General features: G+C 43.0%; 1 protein-coding gene across 9 annotated transcripts in view; it reads left to right on the top strand.

The window, feature by feature from the left end:
- LOC111959354 (INO80 complex subunit D) overlaps window positions 1-19,225 on the top strand; it is a 35,003-nt gene extending 15,778 nt beyond the window's left edge. For 8 of the 9 annotated variants that reach the window (XM_070437671.1, XM_070437667.1, XM_023980856.3 and 5 more), the window contains 9 exons: window positions 7,079-7,325; window positions 7,441-8,537; window positions 8,679-8,784; window positions 8,871-9,092; window positions 9,781-9,878; window positions 10,065-10,198; window positions 10,288-10,517; window positions 13,315-13,472; window positions 13,852-19,225. In XM_070437671.1, the coding sequence (XP_070293772.1) occupies window positions 7,079-7,325; window positions 7,441-8,537; window positions 8,679-8,784; window positions 8,871-9,092; window positions 9,781-9,878; window positions 10,065-10,198; window positions 10,288-10,517; window positions 13,315-13,472; window positions 13,852-14,813 (3,254 nt within the window). In that variant the 3' untranslated portion in view covers window positions 14,814-19,225. Of the gene's footprint in view, window positions 1-5,087; window positions 5,375-7,078; window positions 7,326-7,440; window positions 8,538-8,678; window positions 8,785-8,870; window positions 9,093-9,780; window positions 9,879-10,064; window positions 10,199-10,287; window positions 10,518-13,314; window positions 13,473-13,851 lie in introns of those variants that run through there. The other variant, XM_023980860.3, reaches the window with a different exon arrangement.
- The last annotated feature ends 3,007 nt before the right edge of the window (window positions 19,226-22,232 follow it).

The raw sequence follows: 22,232 nt of genomic DNA, 5'->3' as shown, positions 1-22,232 counted from the left end.
AACGACAGGTCAAGACAGGCAGGGGTCGATAATACAGAGTAGTGGGGCCAAGGTACAGGACGGCAGGCAGGCTCAGAGGCAAGGGTCAAAAGGTCTCGGCTTCTGGGGCTGTAGCGGCATGCCAGCGCATCCGGCTTAACCTCCTTGGGTACCGGTCGGTGTTGCGGAAGCGAAGTGGCCCGGGCCTTACTGAACCCCTCCCGGAGGGCCTGGTACTCCGCGGGAATGACGGAGAGGTTTGGGGCTATTTCCAAGCCTCCAGGAAGATGTCCCCGGGCAGGCAGAGATGATTTCAGGCAGTGGGCGTGGCAGAATGGGCTCCAGCCCACGAAGGCATCAGTAGACTAGTCAATCGAGGGATTGTGTCGCTGGAGCCAAGAGAATCCCAATACCACAGGAACCTGCAGAGACTCAATTAGCAGGAATTGGATCGTCTTGCTGTGGTTCCCTGACACTCATAGGTTGATGAGAGTGGTATGGTGGGTGACCCGGCCTATAGAGCACCCGTCCTGCTCTCTAACATCCATGGGAATGGAGAGGGGTTGAGTGGGGATGCCCAGCTTAGACGCCAGGGTAACGTCCATAAGACTCATATCGGCCCCTCGAGTCGATGAGTATCTGGAGAGACTTGGACTGGTCGCCCCACAGCAGGGTGGCATGGAGATTGGGGCGAGTAGGGGGAGAAGCAACATTATCCTTAAGACCCACCAGAGTACTCATTCCTACCAATGAACTAGGTCTCTTGAAGGGACAGGTAGACACATAATGACCGGCAGTACCGCAATACAGACAACTCTGGGTGTTAAGTCTGCATCCGCATTCAGCTGGAGACAGCCTAGCCCTGCCGAGCTGCATCGGCTCGGGAAAAGGCACATCGGCAGTCTTCGGAGGCTCTTGGAGGAACTTGGGTAAACCCGGATCCTCTCGGGGACGAAGACACTAGGGACTTCCGGAATTCATCAGATGCACGGTGGGATCCTTGAGTGAGCGATTGGGAACGCAATCAGACCTCTTCTCCCTCCTACGTTCTCGTAGCCGAGATGCAATATGGCAGTCGTGCCAACATATCTCATCAGCCACCTGGTGGAAGGGACTTTGTGGATTTGAGGCTCTTTCCTCTGTTGCCTCCATCATCCTCCAAATCCTACCAACATCAGCCACCTCAGAGCGCAACTGGTCCTTGTTTGGGAACACACACACCAAAGCACTCAACACGCTGACCAATACAAGGGTTGAACAATTGGTGGCATTCCAGGAAAATGTGAGGCTTTTTGAGCCTGACAATGAGCCATCCTCAACAAGGTTGGAAAGTGACAGTGAAGATGAGGCCTCAGAGTCTGATGTTCAAGAGGTGGACATTGAGGAGGTCCAGGGAGAAGACATGGAAGCCTGAGAGGAAGACAACCAAAGCTTTAGTTTCTAGACTATCATTTTACAGATGCAATGGATCGTTGGGGATCATTCAATATTCCCTTTTTTTTTGTTGTTCAGTGAAATCATCCCATGTGTAGTCAACTTATTTAATTAAAGTTAAATTCGTAACTAAATGTTTTTTTWAATTTTATTTCTATTGGAAGGATTTAATTATTTGCAATTATGTTTATTTATGATAAGGTAAAAGGTTTATGTTTCTGTCTCCATATGATATGGTAAATATATCCAATGCAAAAAACATCTACATTTAAATGGTATTAATATTAATTTGCATATATTCTCGCTAATTCCCACTGAAAGTTTCCACCTCTGAATATTGCCCAAAATGTGCAACCCTAGTCATTGTAGTTAATTACCACGTTTTATGCACAATACTACGTAGAATATTGGCATGTTGGAAACTACAACTCCTTACTACATTGCACAGTTCAGTCTGAATCTAATTTATCTTTAGAGAAGCTGTGCGATGGTGCATTGAGCTCACACACAAAGAAGAAATGGAATTCTAATAATTGAACCAACATCATCTGACTCTGTCTGTCTTTACTACTGTATGTGAATGTTGTGTTCAGTGCTTGACTCGGACTGAAATAGGTGCCGGTACTCATTTTGAGTGCCGGTACTGTTTACATTTAGGTGCAGGAGATCAACAGAGATAATGTTCTATAAGAGGAACAGGAGCTCAAGCAGTAGAACATTTCTGGTACTCGGCTCCGGTGAGCTCCTGCCCAAGTCGAGCACTGGTTGTGTTAAAATATCCCTCTTGTCTACAGATCCAATCGGCAGAGCCTGCCAGACCAGGGCTAAGTGTGTGTAGGCTGTGACCGAAGGAGCCCAAGCTATAGAGGAGCCATCCATATGCTTAAGATCTGTTTTCCAGGTCATTCCTCTCTACATGTACAAGCTGTCTATCCAACTCTCACACCGACAGAAATAACTCTTAGGCCTACATACATCCATAGAAATGTTATTATATGCCGTACAGTGTCATTGTAATAGATTCCAGCCTGTTCAACTGTCACTCAACGTCAACAGAACAAAGGAGATGATCGTGGACTTCAGGAAACAGCAGAGGGAGCACCCCCCCTATCCACATCGAAGGGACAGTAGCGGAAAAGGTGGAAAGTTTTAATTTCCTCGGCGTACACATCACGGACAAACTGAAATGGTCCACCTACACAGACAGTGTGGTGTGGAAGGCACAACAGCGCCTCTTCAACCTCCTTTTGGCTTGTTTCCCAAAACCCTGACAAACTTTTACAGATGCACAATCGAGAGCATCCTGTCGGGCTGTATCACCGCCTGGTACGGCAACTGCACCGCCCTCAACCGCAAGGCTCTCCAGAGGGTGGTGCGGTCTGCACAGCGCATTACCGGGGGCAAACTACCTTAAAGTGACTAGTGTTCCATTTATTAAAGTGGCCAATGATATCAAGTCTGTAGGTAGGCAGCCGCCTCTCCGTGCTAGTGGTGGCTGTTTAACAATCTGATGACCTTGAGATAGAAGCAGTTTTTCAATCTCTATGTCCCAGCTTTGATGCACGTGTACTGACCTCGCCTTCTGGATGAAAGAGGGGTGAACAGGTAGTTGCTCGGGTGGTTATTGTCCTTGATTATCTTTTTTGCCTTCCTGTGACATCGGGTGTTGTAAGTGTCCTGGAGGGCAGGTAGTTTGCCCCCGGTAATGCGCTGTGCAGCCTGCACCACCCTCTGGAGAGCCCTGCGGTTGAGGGCGGTGCAGTTGCCGTACCAGGCGGTGATGCAGCACGACAGGATGCTCTCAATCGTGCACCTGTAAAAGTTAGTGAGGGTTTTCGGTGACAAGCTACATTTTTTCAGCCTCCTGAGGTTGAAGAGGAGCTGTTGTGCCTTCACCACACTGTCTGTGTGCGTGGACCATTTCAGTTTGTCGGTCATATAAAACTTTCCACCTTCTCCACTGCTGTCCCATCGATGTGGAAAGGGGGGTGCTCCCTTTTCTGTACCATATGAGTGAAATAATTAATTACACTTTTTTGGAAGAAACTATGTTAAAAAGCAGTGTTTCTGTGTTGGAATGGTGTGGGCATACCCCAACAACAGAAGGGTCTGGGCGTATACCAGTCATAAAAATATTCATTAGAGTAGATCGCTGATTGGCCAGCTCATCCTCTTCAGGAGGAAAACATCATCCTCTATCAGGAAATAACAAGTAGTTTTGAAACGGTCGGTTTGACTTGCCTAGTTAAATAAAGGTTCAATAAAATTAAAATACAAGTTTGAGGTGGTGGTTTTTATGTGTTAAAAAAAAATWAAAAAAAAATGCTTTGGCCACATGATTCAACAACATTATTTTGGAATGAGTTAACAAAATATGAACTTTTAAAAGTGAGAATTTCACTGGACAGTTACTTTAATGTATTCTGAAAAGTCAATGCGATAGATACAGTACCTATCCAATCCTTACTTATAAAAATAGCTGTTAAACATCCATAGACACATTTATTATGCAGTAAAGTCATTCTAATAGATGCCTATTCCTCTCTCACTTTATATGCACAACTTTCTGTACACTATACACACAACTTCCAACCCTATACAGCAGTGGTTCTCAAACCTAGCCTCAGGACCCACAGCCGTTCCATCCATTTGATCTATTCCAGAGCTAGCACACCTGATTTAACTTGTCAACTAATCATCAAGCCCTTGACTAGTTGAATCATGTGAGGTAGTTCAGAGCTACAACAAAATTGTAAAACGTCTGGGGGTCCCTGAGGAGGTTTGAGAACCAACTTCCTCATACCCTTATTGACCAAATGCACTACAAGCATCTTTCAGTCTTCCAGCTGCATAAATAGTTTATTTCCTGTATGTATATTACAGCTGTGAATTGTGTAAAGATTGTATTTTCCCCAATGACTATTGAGAATATGCTGCTTTGTAGATAATGTATACAAGAAACTACTTCAGTAGTAATCAATGGTAAAGCACAACATGTTCTTAATCTTTAGATAAAGCCTGTATAGAGCCATTGGTCAGCACAATCTATCACAGTGGAATATCTTATGTGCCACTTATTATTATTATTATTATTATAGCACAGTTTATACCAGTGATCACAAATATTTGTATTACACTGTTGAAATAGATCAAATTTACTAAATTGTAATACCTTCATTAAATACTTGTTTACAATCACACACCCACAAATGCATGTAGTATGGTCAATTTGAGCTGGTAACATGTGCCTTTCAAATCATTAAGGCAAGAAAGTAAAAAACAATAACTTTTAAACCGTTTCCTTGGGGAAAGAAGATGACAAATGTGGGATGTAGGGCCTTAAACTGCGTTCCTATAATGTTTTAGCGTTCCAAGTGTTTAGTAGGTGATGGGCACGGGATGCATCAGCATTGGGCAACAGCCAGAGTAGAGAACGCATTCATAAAGAATGTGACATCAGCCCGTTGCCAGATAGGAATTTGACGTGTTAAATGACAGAGTTTCTAAACCATGTTGATATATGCAGGGAAATGTCACTTATTTAAAAGTACATAACTATAGCTACTCTACCCTTCAATCAGCATTGCCATGCATGCAGTCGACAAGACATAACATTGCATTTCTTCCCTGCTGTAGCTTATACAAAGTTGAATTTCCAATATGGTAGAGAGGTTGTTGTTGGACTGTGGACTGGTGTCATGTCCCCGCAGTGCCTGTAGTGGTGCTGTGAGGAGTCTGCTGTGGACTAATCTAAAATCCTCAGCAGCTCCCACCTGCTAATGTTTGCTGTGGATAATCTACATTTACATGCATCAGTATTTTCAATGATATTGTATTCAGATAGGAGCATTATTAGTTACCTAAAATATCGAATATCGATGCACAAATAGGCGAGCTGGTTGTAATAGGCACTTCTACTCTATCAGGAGCGAATACCTTACACAGCCTATACAAATTGAAGGTAAGTGAAGCCTCGACTTCGATTTTTGATGAGGCCGCTTATGGTGCAGGACTAGTCGGGACGACTTTGCTACTCGAGGCCCTAGGGTTACTAGGTCTGATAGGTCTTATCGTTTCATGTTAAATGTTTAACCTTTGATCGTTATCTGTATCACACAACATATGATTATGATAGTTACGGAGTTGTTTTATTATATACATATCTTCACAACGTTTCGTTATTCACCTAAATGTATTAATTTTCTTAAAAAGAAAATGACCAGATGACTTGCGGGCAATATTTCGTTTAAGGCCTTTTTGAACGAGCCTCTATGCCTCCCCTTGCCTTTGTTTTCTATTTGCCACAAATCAGGCGGTTTGATTGTCGTGAAATCCTAATCTTAAGTACTTTTTATATTTTAAACTATTTCCAAATACACAAAAATGTATTGTAAATTCCCCATCATTTTCATAGAAATGTTCTATGTATTGATGTTTCCGTTTCCTGGCTACCGCTACTTGTGTTTTTAGCGTAGCTAGSTAGTGTGCTAGCTAGTTAGCTACCTATCACTAGACCGTAGCAGGCTAAAATTGCAATTTTATAAGGTCGTTTTATTGTATGATGTTAATGTATACGTTAACCACATATCTACATGTGTACTTGTTGTCCAATGCCTATACTCTGTTTTCGGATTATTGCAAATTTGCCATAATGCAGCTATTTAGTTAGCAAGCGAACTACCACACAACATCTAGGTAGCTAACGTTATTAACTAGCTCGGTTTGTTAACTTCTACCTAACTAGGTTGTTAGCTATGCTAGCTAACGTTAGGTAGCAAGTAGGAAAATATCATAACGTTAGCTAACTATTTGTTTTGCTAACTAGTAGGTACCTATTTATGCAAAGTTCATTGTTCTGTGTAGTTAGCTAATTATTTGCTAAACAAATACTAACTTGCTCAGCTAACTCGTAATCTAAATTTGCTCAAGTGTGCATGTTTTCTTGTATTTAGTTTAGCTAGTTAGCTATGCAATTCAGATTTAATCATAACGTTAGCTATATAGCTAGCTAATAGCTATGTTTTTACGAGAGACACATTTAATTCAATATTATGTGGACACACTGTACTGTATTACCCTCCGTTTGGAACTGGTGACGTTTCTGTCGCGCAAATGACATTGTGACTACAGTACAGTCAGTGTCCATATCCTGCATTTGCATGTAACGGAAAACTTCAGTCTGACGCTGCATCCCGTGCGCTTGAATTGACAGTAGCCACAGGTATGGGAAAGCATACAGTCTAAATTCTAAACCTGCRTGTGCTAAGCCAAAAATGTCCCTTACATCATTGGTTCAAAAACACATTTAAGATATAGTCATATGCCACAGAGGTGTATCTTGACATTTCCAATCTCACCCATGATTTCTTAGAACATCTTCCTAATGTTTTAGTCATGTATGCATGTTTGTTTGAAACTTTTTTTTTACACTAGTAGACTATTTTCTTTACCATATGAACACATTCTTAATTAGTTGCCTGAATTGTGCATGTTAATGTTCTTGCTAGCAACAGTCAAACTATAGAGTCAGAGGAGCTGTAAATGCTTATTTCAATCTGTACCCATGGTCTGTTCTTGTCTTGTTTGCYTATTCAGGGCAGTCTCAGTGATTACTGTGCATAATGTAAGACTCATGGTTTTCCTTGCTTTCTCCCTCTCCCATCAGCTGATGTTCTCAAGGACCAGAGTCACGTGATGTATGAGGGCAAACACATCCACTTCTCGGAGGTGGACAATAAGCCATTGTGCTCATACAGCCCAAAGCTCTGCAAGCAGCGCAGACTCAATGGCTATGCCTTCTGTATCCGTCATGTCCTGGAGGATAAGACCGCTCCCTTCAAGCAATGTGAATATGTGGCCAAGTACAACAGCCAACGATGCACCAACCCCATCCCCAAGTCTGAGGACCGCAGGTGGGTGTGGCGTTCCAGTAGAAGCTGTCCTCGCCACAGAAGACGTCAGGTCTTTGTGATTGATTTATCTGTCATAGTTGTGAAACATCATGTTAAAGGTGTGTTTGTTCCACAGATACTGTAACAGCCACCTCCAAGTCCTTGGGTTTATCCCCAAGAAGGAGCGGAAGAAGAAACACGATGCATTGGAGGAGATGCGCTCAAGACCTCACCTGGAGTCAGTGGCTCTTAACATAACTGTGCCCTCGCTAGCTCTGAAGGCCTCCAATGGCCTGGATGAGCTGCCACCCTCTCCACCCTGCACCCGTCTGCTACCCCTCCGAGATGGGGAGCTCCTGGACCCTTTTGCCTTCTACGAGGAGGACACTGATGGGGAAGAGGGCCCTCCTCGGAAGGGCTCCACCGTCAGGAAGAAACTACACAGTCGACTGGTGCTCAGCCAGAAACTCCAGCTCCCCCATCACGACAATGCCCTCCTCCAACCACCTCCAGAGCACTTTAGCCCCTCTCCTCTTACCTGTGTGCACCGCTCTTCGCCCCTCCGTCCTCATCTTCCCCATCAGCAGCAGACAGGACTCCTCCAGCCCACCCAGCACTCCACTATGCCTTCGTTTGTCCTCCCAGGACAGCAGCAGACAGGACTCCTCCAGCCCTGCACCATGCCCTCGTTTGTCCTCCCAGGACAGCAGCAGACAGGACTCCCCCAGCCCTCTACCATGCCCTCGTTTGTCCTCCCAGGACAGCAGCAGACAGGACTCCCCCAGCCCTCTACCATGCCCTCGTTTGTCCTCCCTGGACAGCAGCAGACAGGACTCCCCCAGCCCTCTACCATGCCCTCGTTTGTTCTCCCTGGACAGCTGCAGACAGGACTCCTCCAGCCCTCCACCATGCCCTCGTTTGTCCTCCCAGGACAGCTACAGGGTTTATCATGTAAGCTAGCTCCACCTCAGATTCCCGCCTTTCTGCCTGTCGGACTGCCCCCCAACACAGCTCCCAGTCCGTTGCAGTCCTCCTGTCCCCCCCTCGGCAGGAAAGCTCTGTTCACTGCCACGCACTTGCCATCCAGTAGCTGGGACAGCACTCAGCGTCATGTGGTGGCCATGCGCCCGGCTGCCTTCTCACCTCCCCTTGCCTGCATGGCAAGGTTACAGCATCTGGTGCAGCTCTGCACCCAAAGACATCAGGAGCACGGAGACCTCTTCCATCATCTAGGTACCTCTCCTCCCTATTCACATGACATACTGTATTTTGCTTATTAGTTGAATGTCGTATTGGGTCTGTGTAAAACGAGACAAAGATCATTTGACATTATACTGCTGAGACCAGCTGTACTAACAGGTTATCTTCTTTCAGGGTTGGACTGGTCTGAAGACAGTTCAGAGGATGATGAAGTAGAGGCAGAGAGAGTTCCACCCTATCACAATGCTTGGAGACTACAGGAAGGACACCTGCAGGATGTGTAAGTTTCTTACGTACATAGTTAGACTATCATGAAATCAAACATGGATTTGTTTTTGACTTGTTTATTTTATTTTTTAATTCCAGCTCAGATGAAGATGCTGGCAGCTCGCGGAGAACGCGGCTGGCTCGGCTGTGCTCATACCTCCAGGAGAAATACAAGCACCTGTGCAGGCAGGAGAGGGCTACCATGCGCCAGAAGAAATACCACTATGCCTTCCGCAAAGCCCTGCTGCACGCTGCCAGTAAAGACCCCGACTGTGCTGGCCAGTTGATTCAGAAGTTGCGCAAGGTCTCCCAGACCTCAAGGTAAACTAAATACTCAACACTCCCATTTATGAAATTGAGCCTGACTAACCTTATTAGTCTCCTCCAATACCATGTCAATGGGAAAATGTTWWWWWWWWWWWWWAAAWAGTTTTTTTAAAGACTTAGATACTAAAGCTTTTCCTGGTTGTGWTGTGAGTACATCCTCATTTGAGCACAGTTCCTTTTTTTTCTGTGTGTATTGTATAGCAGGTTCCTGCTTAACTTACATTATTCAGATCATGCCATAGTTGAGATCTAATTTCACCAGAACCATTTAAAAGTGTCTAGTAAATTGAGTGTCTGAATTTGCTATTGGCTAAAGAGGTAATTGTAGGACCCCTGCCACTAAATGAGATGATGAGCTATAGCTGTTTGTGGGAGAGMGCTAGTGGGGAAGAGAGGTAAGCAGGGATAGACCAGCGAAGATTATTTTATTCTTGGTCTTAATCTTTTTAGTCCTTGTTTTTACAATTTTAACTCTTTGCCATTTTTAAGCCTTTTTTTGTATTTATATATTTATAAAAATTTGGAAGAAACCTTTCCAGTTCTTTTAGTAAAACCCTTTTTTATGTGACGGGCATCGGCCAGCCCTCACACTGGTCATGTGGTCAGTAATGATAGTTGTGAAGAGCTGAGAGTGTTGACATGGTTGTGTCCTGAGCGTGGGCCTATCTGTCTCTCTGCTCAGTGCGCCAGGGCAGCAGGAGACGGGAATCTGCACTGGAAGCACCAAGGGCCAGGCATGTAGCAGCCGAGCTCTACCCTTCACCCAACACTGCTTCCAGCGTATCCTTTTCACCAACCTCTTACATGGCACACTGGACTGTTGGGACCAAACTGTCATTATTGCAGAATATGGCTTTATAACTTGTCCTAATAGAACTTAACAGACTCAAAGTATGGCTTCTGTTTTTGAGACATGACAGTTGTCCTCTTTTCCACTGGAGTGCTTCCTTCACGGTGTTTCTGCAGACATTCTGTTGAATCGCTCCCAGCAGCTCTTCTCCAGTTGTACAGCCAAATTTGCCGATGGACAACAGTGCTCCATTCCTGTGTTTGACATCACGCATCAGACACCGCTCTGTGAAGAGCATGCCAAAAAGATGGTCAGTACATTGGGAGTACCATTGTTATACATATGCCACAGTATCTGCTCTGTAATACTATACTTACGGACACGTGTTTTTTCCTATAGGACAATTTCCTGCGTGGAGARGGTAACCGAAGAGTGCAGCACCACCAGCAGCAGCAGCAGCGAAAGCCGCGTAAGAAGACCAAACCGCCTGCACTCACCAAGAAACACAAGAAGAAGAGGAGGAGAGGGCCGTGGCGGCCCCAGAAGCCTATCCCGCCGGCGCTGCCCCAGGGGAACCTGGGAATGCCTTCCTCCTCCAGCCTGACCATGCCCACCCAGGCCAACATCAGGTCTGTCCCAGAACCATCTGGTCTCTCACTGGGTCTGAAATGGCACCCTAGTCCCTATATAGTGCACTACTTTAGACCAGAGCCCTATGGCACCTAGTCCCTATATAGTGCACTACTTTAGACCAGAGCCCTATGGCACCCTAGTCCCTATATAGTGCACTACTTTAGACCAGAGGCCCTATGGCAACCCTAGTCCCTATATAGTGCACTACTTTTGATTATAAGGTAGTGCACTATATAGGTTTAGGCTACTACAATGATACTAGAATTTTCCCTGTACCGATCACGAGGTTGCTACAATCTAARCTATGAWTTCAAGTTTAKKACGTAGGTGCACACAGGACAGAGAGACAAATTTGAGTAATCAAGGTGAAAGTGACWCACGTTCAATACCGCCTTGCACGCTCTTGCCTGCATCTAGCTGATCTAGGGTGTAGTCATTAGTCCAACAATTRTAAACATGTGTTTCTATTGGACAAATTCAGGTATGTTTATCCCCGTTCTGTTTGTGAAACGTTTTTCAACAGAATCGCCAGAATGAATGCACCACTGATCACCTGCAAACACAGTTCACATTCATAGCAGCCACGTACAAACAGCATGATCACTATGCTCATTGTATACTCCTCCTCACTTCTACGCACTCTCATCTCACKTTTTCCCTTCGCTTGTGGACTTAAGAGCACAACTGTCTGTGACCAGGCGAGAGAAAAAAACTTTCCAAGCCAAACCTTCATACCATTAACTGCTACACGCAGCCTACATCGTTTTCACCATATTAGCTAACGTCATAGTCAAATCAAATTAAATGTTATTTGACGCTAACACATGCGTCAAATACAACAGGTGTACAACCGTGAAATGCTTACTTAAAAGCCCTTAACTAAAAATGCAGTTAAGAAAATAATTACTAAATAAAGTGAAAAATAAAATAACAATAACAAGGCTATATACAGGGAGTACCGGTACCGAGTCAATGTGCGGGGGTACAGGTTAGTGAAGGTAATTGAGGTAATATGTACATGTAGGTCGAGTTAAAGTGACTATGCATAGATAATAAACAGAGAGTAGCAGCAGTGTTTAAAAAAAGGGAGGGTGGGTCAATGCAAATAGTCCGGGTAGCCATTTGATTAGCTGTTCAGRAGTCTTATGGCTTGGGGGTAAAAGCTGTTCAGAAGGCTTTTGGTCTAGAGTTTAAAATATAAAAAATCCCTCTTGTTGCACATGTAGAAATGAGGTAAACAGATTTAAGTTTCCCTGCATTAGTCACTGGCCACTAGGAGTGTCGCCTCTGGATGAGCATTTTCCTGTTTGCTTATGTCCTTATACAGCTCATTGAGTGCTGTCTTAGTGCATCGGTTTGTGGTGGTAAATAGACAGCTATGAAAAATATAMATAAACTCTCTTGGGAAATAGTGTGGTCTACAGCTTATCATGAAATACTCTACCTCAGGTGAGCAAAACCTTGAGACCAGCTGTTATTGACAAATAGACACAGACCTTCACGCCTTGTCTTACCAGAGGCAGCTGTTCTGTCTTGCCGACGCACGAAAAACCAGTCAGCTGTATATGTTGTTCAGCCACGACTCTGTGAAACATAAGATAATACTGTTTTTAATGTCCTGTTGGTAGGATAGATTTGAACGGCGCTTATCCAGTTTATTCTCCAGTGATTGCACGTTGGCCAATAAGACGGATGGTAGAGGCGGGTTACCCACTCGCCAACAAATTCTCATAAGGCACCCGGACCTGCGTCCCCTGTATCTGCGTCTTCTCTTCACGAGAATGACAGGGATTTGGGCCTGGTCAGGTAMCTGGAGTAAATCATTTGCGTCAGACTCGTTAAAGAAAATMAGATTATTTACAAAATAAGTTACAAATAAAGCGGAAAAAKAATACAAAATAGCACAATTGGTAAGGAGCCTGTAAAACATCAGCCATCTCCTCCAGCGCCATTAACATAGTTCTAGTAACTAACGTGTTAGTTAACCCGCTACAATCATGCAGTACAGTGTACAGCGAGCAGTTTAGCAATTACACTGGTGGGCCCCGTTGGCAATACATTTAATAAAACCAAAAGCTTACCTTTACTTGAAAGAGTTCCAGTGTTGGATAGCCATGGCCAACTAGCTAACATAACATCCCTCTCTGTTTGAGCTGAGTGTTAGTTGGCCAAAACTAGCTAGCTCTCTCTCCTTCATTTTGAAAAATAAATRTTTCCAAAACTGTTAAACTATCTTTCCCTTTTGAGTCAACTACTCACCACATTTTATACACTGCAGTCCTAGCTAGCTGTATCTTATGCTTTCAGTACTAGATTCATTCTCTGATCTTTTCATTGGGTGGACAACATGTCAGTTCATGCTGCAAGAGCTCAGATAGACTGGAGGACATCCTCTGGAAGTTATCATAATTACTGTGTAAGGTTATGGAAGGGGGTGAGAACCATGAGCCTCCTAGGTTTTGTATTGAAGTCGATGTACCCAGAGGAGGACGGAAACTAGCTGTCCTCCGGCTACACCATGGTGCTACCCTAGAGGGTGTTGGGCTACTGTAAACCTTTGCAAAACAGTGTTTTAATAAATMATTTGGTGACGTGATTATATTTATTATAGTTTCATCTAAAAAGGYTAATTTTTAACATTTCACTTTTAATTTTTCTGAAGGYTGGTCCTCCCCTTCCTCTGAGGAACCTCCACTGCTATGAACATATTGTTCCAGACACTAGGAGTGTGTGTTGCGCATGAACAGTCCTTATGTATTTGCTGAATTTTTTTTTTTTCTCCCTCGATGGCAGGAGTCCCTCGACGCCTGAACTGAGCACCGATGAACTTCCCGATGACATCACCAATGACATGTCAGACATTCCAAACGACCTCGAGCTGAACCAGGAGGATTTCTCGGACGTGTTACCCAGGCTCCCCGATGACCTTCAGGACTTTGACTTGTTTGAAGGTACTTTATTTATTTATTTATTTATTTATTTTGCTCGTTGTTGTCATGGATTTTGACCACTCTAGGGCCTATTCATAATGTTATTCTATTCTTCTAGTTGTAACTGTCCAGATAACCTCTCACAGCAAGACTTTCCAAATAGGGGTCATTTTAGCGTGTGTGTGTGTGTGTGTGTGTGTGTGTATGTGTGTGTGTGTGTGTGACATCAGCTATTTTTATCTTTACAAAAAATAGTTTTATTTGAACAGGTTTGTCTGACTATTATTGAATAAGCTGAAGGCTTAAGTATTTACTCAAAAATTTCTTCCTGCTCTCTGAGAAAGGTGGATGGTTGGTAGATTCCTACGGTGTGGGTAAGAGATATTGTGTATATCCTCAGGTAAGAATGGGGAGCTGCTTCCCACCACAGAGGAGGCTGAGGAGCTGGTACGAGCACTGCAGGCTGGGCTGATGGGCTCCTACCCAGACTCCCTGGTGTGCCTGACCTCCATGGCGGAGCTGGCGCAGGCAGATGGAGTGGACCACCGGGCCATGGCAGCAGTGTTCACTGGGCCAGGGGTCCAGCCGGGGGGGATGGGGGACCTTCTCAACGGCCGCATCCCCGTAGGGAACTTCTCTGAGCTGGAGGACAACCTGCTGCACTCRGCTGGTGGCCACTTCTCCCCCTCGGTGTCACCTCAGCAGCCCACTGCCCGGGGCCAGACTCCTCCCTCGGGACCCAGCCTCACCACCTCCACCCGCACAGTCCCCCGGACACACCCGCCCCACATCTTGGCCAAGCCGGAGGCGCCCACATCGTCTCCGCAGGGCAGCCATTACTGCAGCGAGCATGTATCATCCTCCTACAACGACCACATGTCCTCTCCCCACGCCAACTCCTTTCAGACGGACTCTCCTCTCCTGATGGAGGTACCAATTACCCCACGCTCRTCCTGGAACAACCCCCCCCTGCCCCTCACTGACCCCACYCAGTTCGGCAACCTCATCAGACCAGAGGGCCACCTCGTATCCACCTCTCTGTCCACTCCCCCCTCCTCCCACTCTGTGACCCTACAGCCCATGGCTGCCCTCTCAGCGTTGCCCCAGAGCGGCTTGACGGGCTTGACTGCGCTCCCCGCCCCCTCGCCGCCACCACACGACCTCTTGATTTCCACCCTTCCCAAGCAGCAGCTCCCTCAGTTCAGTGCTGCCTTCGGCCACCAGCTGGCCTCCCACAGTGGCATCCCGAAGGACGTGCAGCCCAGTCACAGCTCCACGGCGCCCCCCACTGGCTTCTCCATAGCTAGTGCCACCGCTGCAAGTGCCAACAGTGCAACGCCCCCCTTTCCACACAGTAACTAGAGCAAGCCGTGCACAGTACAATGGCTGTTGGTCAAACCGTGGACTCTAGAAACGTATTCACCCAGTGTCCATTCATTTCCCTTCTGCTTCAAGTGTGCAATGTGGTAACGGACCTAACGCTTCACTATTCTATTGGAATTTGCACAACCTCAGATATTCCTTAACTGTGTAATGATTTGGTGGTAATATAGCCAGTTGGCCACCTGAAAGGGTCCAGTGGTTTGACGTAAACGCAGCTCCAGAGTTTCGCCAGCAGGGGGCAGATGTGTGTGTGGAGGGAGGTGGTTCAGTAGAAACATCAAATGTTATTTGTCACATGCCTGGTAAACAACAACAACAACAACAACAACAGTAGACTAACAGTGAAATGCTTGCTCACGAGTCCTTTTCCAACAATGCAGAGTACAAGATACAATAGACATAGTGACACGAGGAATACATGGATTGATGTGGGGGAACATTGGAGGACGGCCCTTAGAAGGAGAGATTATTTATATCATAGTGACAACAACAGTGCTAGAGAATACGGTGACAAAGCGTCAATCAGTGGTGAATTAKAAAAATATATATAATAATAATATTGCCAGTTTAGTCGTGTCTAACATCCATCAGCAACACTCCCCTGCGTATTATAAGGATAGTGAAGCTAAAACMTTTAATTTGGCTCTATACTCCAACATTTTGGATTWGAGAWTAAATTAGAAACAAACGCACTTCATGTATCTAGGCTCCCAATTGAATGTGTCATAAGTATTTGGACTAATTCACTTGTGTATTAAAGTAGTCAAGTTTAGTATTTGGTACCAGTTTCCTAGCACACATCAAGCGTGTGACTCTACACTCTTGTTGGCTGCATTTAGTTTGTTTTGTTGATGTTTCAGATTATGTTGTGCCCCCATAGAAATAAAAAGTAAATAATGTATTGTCACTTATTTTAAATAAAAATCGAATGTTTCTAATCACTTCTACAATAATGTGGATGCTACCATGATTACGAATAATCATGAATGAGTCGTGAGCGAGAAAGTTCGAGGCACAAAGTTCATACTCCCAAGACATGATAACCCCTCTCCATGACCAATAACGGGATGTTAGCATTTTATATCATACCCACAAGACATGATAACCCCTCTCCATGACCAATAACGGGATGTTAGCATCTTATATCATACCCACAAGACATGATAACCCCTCTCCATGACCAATAACGGGATGTTAGCATCTTATATCATACCCACAAGACATGATAACCCCTCTCCSTGACCAATAACGGGATGTTAGCATTTTTTGGGGGGGGTATGATATTTATGCCTCTAACTTTCTCACTCATTATTCATGATTAACTGTAATCGTGGTAGCCTCCACATTTAATGTAGACATGTTCAGAAACACAAGTGACTCCAAAATGACACTGCATTATTTACCATTTAGTTTTAATGGGGCACAAAATAATCTGAAACGCAAACTTAAAATGCATCCAACAAGTTTGTAGAGTCACAAGCTTGATGTAATCATTGCATGCTAGGTTACACCTTTTGACTACTTTAATACACAAGGGAATTTTTCCAGATACTTATGAGGGGCACTAGATACATGAAGTGATTTCATTTCTAAACGGTAAAACGGATGTGTATGGAAAATATCCTCAAATAAAAGGTGACATTCTGTTGCCTCCTATGAAACAGTTGATCTCAAATCCAAAATGCTGGAGTATAGAGCCAAATTAAACGTTTTCGCTTCACTGTCCAAATAAATACGTAGGGTAGTATATCCTGCCTTGGTATGGTCATTGCATGGGTTCATCTGTTCCATTCACCTTTTTGAAAGAGATTCTAAGTCAGGTCCTTGTATGCGGGTGACCCGTTGTGAAGCAACAGAGGAACTTGCTCTGTCATCTAACCATGATGTAGTCCTGTCCTCCTCCACTTAACAGAGAATTTGGCCAAACCACTTTTAAACAGCGTTAAAAAAAAAATATATATATATATATATATATATATATTGTGTATATATTTGCTCTATTATTGGGTCACTCAGAAACATAACATATCTTTTGACCTCAACATTGTGGGACTCCTTATGGGTGACCTCTTAGCCACTTGAAGGTAAATTGTGTTAATTTAAGCAATAAACACATTGGCGCACACACTCTTGTCACAGTATTGTATTGGTCTCCACTTTATGTATCTTCACTCTGTAATCCAAACCGATGTGGACCAGGTATGTTTGGGCCTGTGTAACTCTCTGTGACATAAACCGTTTGTTCTAAATCAAGTCTGAACTSTCTGAGTAGAGAGCGACTGCAACTGACCATTGAACAGGATGCTTCTCTTAGGTCATACTGAGTAGTTATTGCAAGGGTGATGGCCAAATCCATGGGCTCGGGTGTTCACAACTCTCCATGGTGCTCTCTGGTCTTGCTATATAATGACATTTTAAAAGGACATTCATGGATATGGTCCCTTCTACAATAGAAACTACTTAGGAACCTGGGGGGGGGAGTGATATAACTACACTGAGTATACCAAACATTAGGACACCTTCCAAATATTGAGTTGCCCCCCCCCTTTTAACCCTCAGAATGACCTCAGTTTGTCGGGCCATGGACTCTACAAGGTGTCAAGCGTTCCACAGGGATGCTGGCCCATGTTTGATGCCTCCCATAGTTGTCAAGTTGGCTGGATGTCCTTTCGATGGTGGACCATTCTTGAAAATCCCGCAACCTGTCTCCACTGACACTGATTTGAAGTTGATTTAACAAGTGACATCAAGGGATCATAGCTTTCACCTGGTCAGTCTGTCATGGAAAGAGCAGGTGTTCTTAATGTTTTGTCCACTCTGTAACTCCCCCCCAGTAAAGGACCAGAAAGTCATCTTTCACTAGTCTAGCAGTGTATATSGATACGTAGGATGGGTATARGGACYTGTGAAATGATGCCCCTTGTTTTAGCATCTTATCTGTTTGTGTGGTAGTGTGACACCATTGGTGTAAACTGGTGCAATGAGCATTTCTGAGGTATAGATAGCACTGTCTGTTGTACTAAATAAATATTCTCAGGTGCATTAAGGTTAATGAAGCATGGGTCTCAATGTTAACTGTTAAGGAATGAGGATGGAATTAACCGGACAACTCTGCCCTGTCTGCTTTTAAACTCTAGTAGTAAATCATGGGTTTGGTATATTTCTTTTTTTTTTTTTTTAAATGGAAAGATTACTCATTGTTAAGTATTAGATATATTTATAGGGTAGAGGCCTCTACAGTTTAGGTTTTATTGTGAGTTAATGAGTGGCAATGGATTGAAAAATGAAGTCAAATAGTCTTTTGCGATGTGCTTGATGGAAACTGTTTGTGGAACACCCCTTGTTTTAATGGCTATCAAAACTCCTGTAATTTCTCTTCAAAGTGAAATGATCAATGTTTGTGTACATTGTCATTTAGCTAACCGAACTGGCAAAATGTCTAATGTAAGACAGTATTTCTGATAGCTATTAAACTCCGGCAAGTAGTTGCTGCTGAAAGACTGGGGTTGCATGGCGAGACAACTTTACATCTGAGTGCAAGGCCACAACATTTCTCCCTTATTGGGATTAGCAGATCTCTTGGTAGCAGTAAATCCAGGCATAGCATAATTTTTTCTCGGAAGTATATATATATATATATATATATATATACACTGCACATAACAGCACCCATATTCATTTTGGATTTGGAACACACAGCTGACCGGCTCTAAACAGCACTGTGGGAGGCCAGATGCTCCCAGTAAGCATCTTGCCTTTTGTCATGATACGAAAAACAAACATCTGCCATTAACTGCACACACACACTGCTTAGAACCGAGCAGGCCCCACTTCCAACTGTGAGAAGGCCTAGTTATTTCAAGGAGACAGACATTACCAGAGCAGATGCTTCAAGTTTCAGTTTCTTTTTTGCTTGACCACAGCATTGTTCCTAGATGTACAGCCCCTAGGAATTAGGTGGGCTGGAATGTTTTCTTGAATTTGCGCAAGCAACCCGATACTGCTGTATTCACAAAGCATGAGATTAGATTCATTGCAGTTAAGACTCCTCACCAACCATATAGAACAAACTAAGCAGGACTCTGTAGGCACTTGTAACTGCTTGAAATCTGAGAGATGGCTGACAAATTCCTATACTCATTGAATGTACTGTATTACTGTTTTTAAAGATGATAGGATGAGCTAATAATAATCTAGTCACCTTTTGTTATCGGTCCTTGTATAATTTGTCTAAGGTATTTTTTTGTATACAAAGGTTTACATTTTTATGTATATTTTTCTTGTGTACAAATTATGTAATATGTGTATAAACACTGTATGGAATGTGTATATAGTGTGATAAAATGTGATCTTTTGTTTTTGGATGTATAAATAAAACTTGCTGTGAGGTATTTGCTGTCATGGGTTGTCGGTTTTTATTTATAGATCCACAATTCTGAGAATAATACACGTACGTAAATGGTACYTTTTGAGGGAATAKATCAAGRCAGAATACAGTGTATCTGTAGACACGCCCTCCGCCACACCTTTATCTCCACCCGGAAAAAAAATAGCATGCTGTTCTCGTGCTTAAATCCAAGGTCAGAATAGAGAAAAGTGCATAAAAAGCGAATAATTCCACCACCTTGACACGAGAGGAAACCACGAATAAAGGTCTTCTAGCAAACCTGCCAGTACAAGTGTAAAAAGTTTTCCCCCCCCAATAGAAATAACAGCATTCTCCAGGCTCTGTAATTTAGAAATGGATAAGAGCTATGTAAATTAGTAATCCGTTTTCAGAAGGGGATTGTAAATACACATAGCAKGTTTTCCTTATGATCCCTGGAGATGAAAGTGAAGCCAGCCATATGGAAGCAAACTGAAAATCATATAAATATGAAAMGTATTGGGACCCCATTTCCACAGTGAAATAGAATAGCTATGCSCTCAATTTGCGTTTATGAAATTGACAACCAAGCTATAGGTTTCTGTAGGTCTGAACCTGCCAAGTTGGTGTATACGCTATAGAATGTTCAATATTCTAGGCTTTTCTACGTTTTATTTGACAATGTGTATCATGATAAATATTAGCCACTATCGGAAGCCATCGTCAGTAATACTCACATACATTAATAACTGTCACTTTAGTGTTAGTTTTGTTCAATTTGTAGCTTACATTTAGCATAATTTKATTCCATTTACCTTTCCTCTGTRACGTCCGTGTAAATTGTTCCTGAGGGTRGTTAGTGGATGATGTGGGCTAACGTTGTGTAATAAATTCGGGARATGTCCTATAAATCTACCATCTAATCATTATGGCACTCAGACCAAACGGTTAAACCTGGAGCATGATTAGTGAGAATTAGGGCACCCCCATTGTACACGATTTCCCCCATTTTCCAATATTTCATGGATTGAACTTGAATATGACAACTTTTATTTTATTTAACCAGGTAAGCTAGTTGAGAACAAGGATTTTAGGATGAATCAAACCACTGTTTTTCATTCATATATTTGTGCGCGTAAAGGTTCTCCAAACCTGTTTGTGATTCATACATACTTTCCTAGCCCTGAAATTTGCCCCAAATAATCCATAAAATCGGACTATTTGAAATCTACCAGTTGGTGTTGAAACGGAGACAAATATGCATATATTTAGCTTCCTTTCATTTATCCCTATTTTCTGAACCCGTTCTCTCGATGTAGTCTAGTCTGTCGACAAAATTCTAATTAAAAGGTAAATCGTATTTAAAGGGATGGTTTTAAGTGTACRGAAAACCCTATTGAATGACAGCTCCATGAGAAAATCTGTTGGGTTTTCAGCGGTTGAATTACATTTATTTAGCGCGTGCAAGGGAACTACGTCTGCAWAGCCCGTTACGCACCTTCATYAAGTAACTCGGAATACCAATTACTGAGAAGTGTGTAAGTAAGGCATCATTTCCTGTTGGAATCCGGACCTGCAAGTCACAAAGGCATGCCTTCTGTGATGAGCAAACTAACTTTAGGGCCTTTTTGCCCCTCGCCCTGTCAAGGAAGCTAACCTCTCGGATGTAACCGCATGAGAACATAACAATGCACAGTACTGACCAAACAACCAGCTGCCTAATGTAGGGTTTCTTTCATTAATGGCGTTTGTTTTTTTAATGACAACGTTGTGAATTTACTTAAGGATCGGACCCTTTTTTTTCAATTTTCGCCTAAAATGACATACCCAAATCTAACTGCATGTAGCTCAGGACCTGAAACAAGGACATGCATATTCTTGATACCGTTTGAAAGGAAACACTTTGAAGTCTGTGGAAATGTGAAATTAATTTAGGTGAATAGAACACATTAGATCTGGTAAAAGATAATCCAAAGAAAAAAAACATGTGTTTTTTTGTTCCATCTTTTTTAAATGCAAGAGAAAGTTCACAAGGTATTATTCCAGGTTAGGCACAATTTCGATTTTGGACAATTGGCAGCAGTGTGTGCAACATTTTAGACTGATCCAATGAACCATTTAATTTCTGTTCAAAATGTTGCCCAAATGTGCCTAATTGGTTTATTGACACATTTTCAAGTTTATAACTGTGCACTCGCCTCAAACAATAGCATGGTATTCTTTCACTGTAATAGCTACTGTAAATTGGACAGTGCAGTTAGATTTACAAGAATTTAAGCATTCTGCCCATATCAGATATGTCTATGTCCTGGGAAATGTTCTTGTTACTTACAACCTCATGCTAATCACATTAGTCAACGTTAACTCAACCATCCCGCGGGGGGGACACCGATCCTGTAGCGGTTTAAAAAAGCTGCACTCTGGTATTGCATTGTAATGCTGCTAAAAACAATATTGCTCCACACAAAGAAATATCCATTTAAATTTGCATTCGATTTTAATCACTTGAAAGCTTACAAAGACTCCCAATACCTTGGAATTTGAGTGACATAAGCAATGATTATATACAGGACTATAAACTGTCCGCAATGTTACAGAAAATGACATTTCATTTTTTTTTTTTTTATGTGATGATCATTAATAACAGAGGACAATATTTTTTTATTCTATACATACTGCTCGTGTGAGTTATAAAAAATATTCTTGTTCGGTAGAATATACCTGTGCTGACAAATGTGTCCTGACGACCCCACTGCTTTATTGCCATACTCAAAAGGTTTACTAGTAATCATGTAAGATATGACACCGAAAAAAAACCATGGCCTCAAGTACCATTTTTCTTACTTGAATCCTGAAGAAAACGCTTACAAAGTGCAACACTGYAAGAATAAAACCGGACAGTTGTCTCCACAAGGTGCAAATTACAAAACCAAAAAAAGATGGCCGTACATACATGGCACTTTCATGTGTGACATAAGGGGAATAATGGAAATAGATAAAAAGGGGTCCACTCAAATGATGGAAAAAAAGGT

This window comes from Salvelinus sp. IW2-2015, linkage group LG36 (assembly GCF_002910315.2).
Source record: "Salvelinus sp. IW2-2015 linkage group LG36, ASM291031v2, whole genome shotgun sequence".
NCBI lineage: Eukaryota > Metazoa > Chordata > Actinopteri > Salmoniformes > Salmonidae > Salvelinus > Salvelinus sp. IW2-2015.
Note: the sequence above shows the minus strand (reverse complement) of the source record. Positions and strands in the feature narration are given on the sequence as shown.